Raw genomic sequence first — 7,014 nt, forward strand, 5'->3', positions numbered from 1 at the left:
AACTCTTCATTTGGAAGATTTTTAAACAGGTTAGAAAATTGTTTCCAACACACTTGCATCGTTTTCGGCAACAAAATCTCATAACGATGGAAACATTTCCAAACATCCGTTTTCAAAATGCTTTCTCCATAGCACAAGTTTCTTTCGAAAAGCAGTTACCTTCTCACTCATTGTTAAAACGTCACCTTTACCTTGAAGGGACAGATTAAGTGTGTTTATTTTTTCAAAAATATCTGCTAGGTAGCATACTACTGACAGCTACTTGTCATCACAGAAAAGGTCAGCAAATTTTGAACACTTGTCTTTTTGTAAAAGAAAAATGTGTAACTCATCTTTAAGTTCAACAACTCTTTTAAGCACTTTGCCACGAGATAACCAGCGAACCTCTCTGTGGTACAAAAGATTTTCATGGTCACTCTCCATCTCATTACAAAGTATTGTAAAGATTCTACTATTTAATGGTTTTGTTTTTATAAAATTAACCACATCAATGACATCCTGTAGCATTTTGTGCACTTCTGGCTCCAAGTTCTTTGCTGCAATAGCTTGCCTATGAATGTTGCAGTGAGTGAATTTCACATGTGGTGCTATCTCTCTAACCGTACCCCGGAATCCTTTTTTTATTCCAGTCAAAGCAGCTGCTTCATCAGTGGTTACACTTGCACAGTTTTTCCATGAAACATTGTTTTTATTAAAGAAGTCATTTACTGTTGAGAATATATCTTCTCAGTACATCTTTCCTTCAGTGGATCACAAAAAAGTAGTTCTTCATGTATTTCATTATTGATGCAGAATCTAGCAAATACCATAAGCTGAGACATGTTATAAATATCTGTACTTTCATCCAACTGTATAGCAAACCTCCACACTGCGTAATTTGTTCTAATACTTGTTCCTTCAAATCTTCAGCAGTGTTTTCTGTGCATCTTCCAACAGTATTTGCTGACAAAAGAATGTATTTTAGTTTGTTGCCATATTGTTTTCCGTGTGTTATTTCAGCCATTTTTACCGCGGCAGGAAGAACAAGTGTTTCCCCAATGGTATGTGGCTTTTTGTTTCTCGCTATTAAGTAAGAAACCTCAAAAGAGGCTTCTAAACATTTGTCATTAAGTTTAGTGAAATTTTGTAAAGTACTAGATTGAGTATCACATGAAAATATTGCTGAAAAAATTGTAGAGGTTTCTCTTCATGTTCTGGATGCTTAGTTTTTAAATGTTTTGCTAATCGTGATGGCTTCATACTATCATTAGCTAATATCTCAAGGCACAATATACGCTTAGGGTAAGGTTCATCATTAACAATAGTGGATGTAAATCCATATTTCAAATAGTCTTCTTGATAATTTCGAATTTTTTTGGCCGACTTCTTGTCAGGTCTGATTAGCTCGTCATTGTTTTTACCTCGTAATGTGGCTGATGAAGAGCTTGTACTAGGAGTAGGAGAAGTGTCGGCTCTGCCATTTTCTTGTTGTTCCCTTGTGCTTGCATTATTAGTATTATCTTCAATCTGCTATTTCTTTTCAGGAATCTTTTTAAGCCACTTGTCCATTTTGTGAGGGTTAGTTTAGTTAAAACTAGGTAATATAATCCGTAAATCCACTTAACCGGGCATACGTAAACTGCAATACATTGCAATACGCAGAAAGTGAATGAACAAGTGAGGGCACCACTGTCAACCCCTCTGCGTTGTGGAACTCCCACCCTTCCCTCGGGATACCTCGCGTACCGTATGTGACACGTAACCGTCTGACATACGGACTGAGTGAGGGTGCCAGTGTCAATCCGTATGTTAAATATTAGTAAAGCTTAATTTCTTTCTTATTTCTTTTAGATAAAAAATAAATATAAATAGAAGTTCTAATATTTTCTTCCCACACCCCAATGGATTGTCTTGTGCACACCCCACTTTGGAGACCACTACTCTAGAGCACAGCGCCTTAGGGAACCTGTGTACAGGTACCCTGTGAGGGTTAATTTAGGGTGATTCTGCCTATATCCCATGTGCATTTGTGGGGCTGTCACACAGGAGACAGTCTGCTTCCTGTGGAGTGTGGGAAGGAGGGAGGGGGGTGTTGGGGAAGGTACCCCTGCTGGAATCTTGGAGAGGAGCCAGTCTGGGCCTGGAAAGCAGGGGTTTGGGGGAGCTCCCCCCCCAGCTCTTGGCATGAGCATCTTGCTAACAGCCCTGGCTGCCATGCTAGGAGCTGGAGCAGTGCTTGGGGAGAATCCAAGCTCCCTCCCCCACTAGCGTGGTTATGCTTGAGGACAGTCCAGAGGAGAGCCATGTTAATGATTAGAGAACAAGAGGGCAGGCCTTATGAGGAGAGGCTGAGAGACCTGGCACTCTTCAGCCTGGAGAAGCATAGGCTCAGGGGTGACTTGGTGGCAGCCGACAGGTATAGGTGTGCATCAGGAAGTGGGAGAATGTCTGTTCACCAGAGCACCCATACAAGGAGAGATGACTAACATTAGCAATATATTAAAATAAAGGTGCAGAATAGAGGCTGGATGGGCAATAGATTCTGACTTATTCTGGCCCATGTGCCTCTCCTTTATTGTGAAGTGGAGCTAATTGTGCTTACTTGGTCAGTAAAGTGTCTTCATTTCCTGAAAACACCATCCACATGCTAGATATCTGAACTCTAGCACAGTGCAAAATCCTTATCAAGGATATCTAATGAATAGTTAGCTTACTTGTGCCAGCTAAAATTTAATCATGCTAAAATGAATTGTAGTAGATGATTCAGGGAACTGGTGGTTCAGGTTGTGTTCCAGCTGTTGGTGCCCTGGAGACATCATGCCTTGCACATGCTGCTTGTTTTTAAGGGAACATAAGTTTGGTTTCACTACCACACGTCACCCTTCTGAAATGGCAAGTAGGCTCTTGTCACAGATACCCCTCTGCTTTGCCCGAACATGTTGAATTAAGACAGAAATTATTGGTAGCTGCCTTGGGTCAGGTACGTGTGCCTGATCCAAACCTAGCTTAAAGCACTTACCATCATGGCTTTATTGAGGGGAGCCTCTTGTTCATTTCTTCAGAGCCTCCCTCTTTTATAGCTGTTGTTGTTGCAATGCTTCTCTGCTTGAGTGGGTGGAGCAGCCTGGTCCAGTGCTGCTCTGTGATGATTAGGCTGACAGGAAGCATATGTGTAATAAGTGATCTAGTCAGACATCTAAACTGTTGGCTGTTGTGTTTAAAATGTGATTACCAGGGCCCAGAGCATTCTTCAGCCAGGCCTGAGAGATTTCTGCAGATGAGCAATGATGATCCTGATGCTTATCCAGTAAGTAGACTTGTCAGCAGTAATGACTTTCCTTTGGCTTTCAGCTTTTCAGAGGTTTATTTTAAGCAGGGTTTTTGTTGACTTTATCACATGAAATATTTATTTATTGCCACCAAATAGCACTTAACTGTCTGTTCTGGGAGGAAATAATAAAGTTGGCTGAGGGAGAATGTTCTTATAGGACAACTAGTTGAAATATTGAGCTTTAGAATGGTATTCTACAGCTAACGATGAGATGCAATAGGTAGATCCTTTGGGAAAAAATGGGCAGGGAGAGTGAGGAGGAGTTAAGAATTACACACATGCAACTGCATTAAAAATACTTGTAATGTTGTAAAGTCAGGCACTTAAGATGGGGAGTGCCAGAAGCAAACTTGCCAGTGCTTTGTAACATGCTTTTCCACCCCTAGTCCTTTTTCACTGGGGAATTCACTCCTGTGGCTCTACCCACTTGCAAGACCTACTTCCCTTAAGCATTTATAACCATCACACCATTAAATCCTGAACGCCAGTTGCAGCTTCCTTGCCTAGTCCCAGGGCCAGATTCTGTTCCACCTATTAGGCATGTAAGTGGACTTATGCATCTAAGTGCAATTTTATTCTGTCCTCCTATTATGGTGCTGTGTCAAAGTATCAGGGAGCAGCAATTGTAGAGAAAGTTCAGTTTTGTTCCTATAGCCACTGGCTGGAACACGATCAGTTGTTCTGTGGGGAAAGCATATGAACAGCATAGTGAGCAGTGAGAAGTTCAAATGTGTTTGCTAGGGAAGTAATCCTCAGAGTTTTTTGTTATTAAAGTCCTAAGAAGCTTCTACTGAATACAAATAAAAAGAGCCAAAGCCTGCTGAAATCAGTAGTTAGGGGATGCTTTTCATTGACTTCCATGGGCTCTTCTTGAGTGGTGGGGGAAAAAGTATTGAACAGGTTTTTTGTTATGCATTTGTTAAAGCAGAGTTTCTAGCTTCTAGTGCTCCAAAACTGCTGTATTTCCCAGGTTTCAATGTTATGGATTTTGGTGTGCAAGGAAGGAAGTAGAAAAGAGGATGGAATGAAAAGGGAGGGAGACTTTTGATGCCTTTTTAATGCTCTTTTTAGGAGTTTAGTGAACACTTTGAAGTTTCCCAGCTCTACGAGTGCAACTGGATTGTGGTGAACTGTTCAACTCCAGCCAATTATTTTCATGTCCTCAGAAGACAGATCTCACTGCCATTCAGAAAACCAGTAAGTGATCAGTTACCCTGCCTTCAAATTACAGTGAGCCACTTGAATTCAGGGTTTGTTTTTTTGTTGACATACTACTCGGTAGAAGATGGACTTCAGTAAGAAACTTGAATGCATGTAAACTGGAGACTGACTTTTTGGGGCAAGGTTTGGTCTTCTGTTCAGCTTTCCTTTCAGGTGTGCAAACTCCTGGCATGCTTTTTAATCACTGATTCCAGGGATTCCATTGCTCACATGGGTTGTGTGTATAAATTCTACTACCTCTGGACACAGATGCTGGAGCTTGGAAAGCACATGTGTCTGCACAGAAAGTGCCATCTTCTGCTGACCTGGCTTTCATTTGTATCTGATCTGCACAGACATGTTTTTGCTCCAGTGCAGACACCTGGGGTAGATGTTGTTTCCTTGCATCTCGTGATATGCACTGGTATGGTTCAGTCTACACTTCAGCTAGAACAGCTGTGTAACATACATTAGTGGTTCTTCTGCATTAGGGATTTCCATTTGTGTAGCTGTAACACTGTTGGGTGAAGTTCAACCTGGGTGCCCATAGAATTGAGATTTGGTACACTTACAATTAATTTGAAAAAAGATTTGTCCAAAGCACTTGTTCAGTTTGAGATTTCTACTCTCTTAGTCTAGAACAAGGTCAAGCTAGCACAGCACTGTCACTGCCTTGCTTTTCTACCCTGGAGAGCCTGGTAGTTGGAATTGAGATCCATTCTATGCCTCCTTGGATTACTCCAGTGGCTAGCGTGACTCACTTTGGTCAGTTCTGTCCCACTAGCACTTTAATGTTAAAATAGTTTTAACTTAATTGATCTTTCTGGATTAATTTAGATTCTCTGCAGTTTGAAGACTAAGACACACTCTGATACTTAGCATTAAAATATATGATGGCTCTCAACCCTAATCCACACACTTTAATGCACTATCTTTTGTCCCCCAAAGGAAATATTTATCCATGCTAAGATTTCCAAAGAGTCGTGGAACTGCAGCTTTAGTGTCTTTTGTGACTTTTTGAAAACCCCAGAGTTAAAGAATCCTAATGTGGAATAAAGGACTTTCATAGAATATAGTTTCCTTTTTTATTTGCTTAGCTTAGTCCTATGCACTAGGTTAACTTAGTATCTGTTCTAGGGTGTCACATGCAAGAACTATTTTTGTAGTGTTAATATTGCATGTGTGTGGAAGGTGATGAAGCTAGTAGCAGCCTCTGAGATTTGTAACAATTTGTTTTTACAGCTGATCATTTTGACACCCAAGTCACTGCTGAGGCATCCTGAAGCCAAATCCAGTTTTGATGAAATGGTATCTGGTAGGTCCAGTTACAAAATTTGTGAACACATTCATTTATGAGCAGTTAATCCTTAATACAGGACCCAGGGTGTTCATTCCACAGATAATGAACTTCCTAGGAGATCAAAACCCATTACTTCTATGGCAACTACAAAGTGCGCATGGGAAAGAAATCTCTCGGGATTTTGGAAGAGCCTGGATCCAAATAATGAATCTTCTCTTTAGTTTCAGTAACACCTCATAATTGCCTGTATAAAGTCCTCATAAGGTACCTTTGTTCTAAACAATCCCCCACTTTATTTTTCTTTCAAGGAGTGACTTGTCACTTGCTTCCACTTTCAGTTCTGGACACCTCCTGTCCTGTTGCAAATTTAAGTAAGGTACTAACCAGGGGAAGTGGAGAATTAAACATCTGACAGCCTGAAGCTTTGCTGGAAAGCACAGCGAGGCAATAGCAGCTGACGGCTATGTAGGATGCAAGCACTCAACTCTCTTACTATAGGATTTTACTGAGCACGTCTACACATGCCGAATTAAGGTGCTTTAACCCAACTTAAGACACATTAAAGGCATATGACTACGTGTGCATGCCCTTAATGCACCGTAAAATGGCAATTTTAGGCTACTTGTGCCTAAATTTTATACCTGCAAAAGCAAGTATCAAATTTAGGTGCAAATAGCTAAAGTACATTTACACATGTGTGGATGCGTTAAAGCGCATTAACGCTGTGTATGGACTGATGCGGGACTAACTTTCCATGTCAGTCCACATACACAGTGTTAATACACTTTAATGTGCACATCGGTTAGACGCAAGCAGAAGTTGCCTTAATGCATGTTAAATGTGGGTGTGCCTAAATGTGTAGATATGCCCACTCTGTATTAAATTTTCCCTGTGGTAAGGAATGGATGCATGACCAGCTTTTCCAAGCTAGCTGCGTGCAGTAGGTTTGTTACAGTGCCTGGCCTCTGGGTAGAGGAGGAGCTGGTTTACATTGAGTAAAGGGCTAGCTTAAGATGAAACCAACTGACTAGGGGAGCAGACACTTGACCATGATACCAATGTACCTTTAAACAAGTTAACTTAAATGGATTTACAGTTACCTCTCAGAAGGGAAGGAATAACTTGACCATAAGTGGGCCAAACCTGAGCCAGGGTAATGTGGTGTAATTACTCTTCTGCAGTAATTCTGTTTCTAGAGTAAGAG

General features: G+C 40.9%; 1 protein-coding gene across 4 annotated transcripts in view; it reads left to right on the forward strand.

Annotated features, from left to right (window-relative positions):
- The window catches only part of OGDHL (oxoglutarate dehydrogenase-like), a 136,215-nt gene that overhangs the window by 115,797 nt on the left and 13,404 nt on the right, over positions 1 to 7,014 (forward strand). For 3 of the 4 annotated variants that reach the window (XM_019502280.1, XM_019502278.1, XM_019502281.1), the window contains 3 exons: positions 3,215 to 3,286; positions 4,382 to 4,507; positions 5,753 to 5,825. In XM_019502280.1, coding sequence (XP_019357825.1) covers positions 3,215 to 3,286; positions 4,382 to 4,507; positions 5,753 to 5,825 — 271 coding nt within the window. The remainder of the gene's footprint in view (positions 1 to 3,214; positions 3,287 to 4,381; positions 4,508 to 5,752; positions 5,826 to 7,014) is intronic. The other variant, XM_019502279.1, reaches the window with a different exon arrangement.

This window comes from Gavialis gangeticus, unplaced genomic scaffold (genome assembly GCF_001723915.1).
Source record: "Gavialis gangeticus isolate Ggan-Ray unplaced genomic scaffold, GavGan_comp1, whole genome shotgun sequence".
Classification (NCBI taxonomy): Eukaryota; Metazoa; Chordata; order Crocodylia; family Gavialidae; genus Gavialis; species Gavialis gangeticus.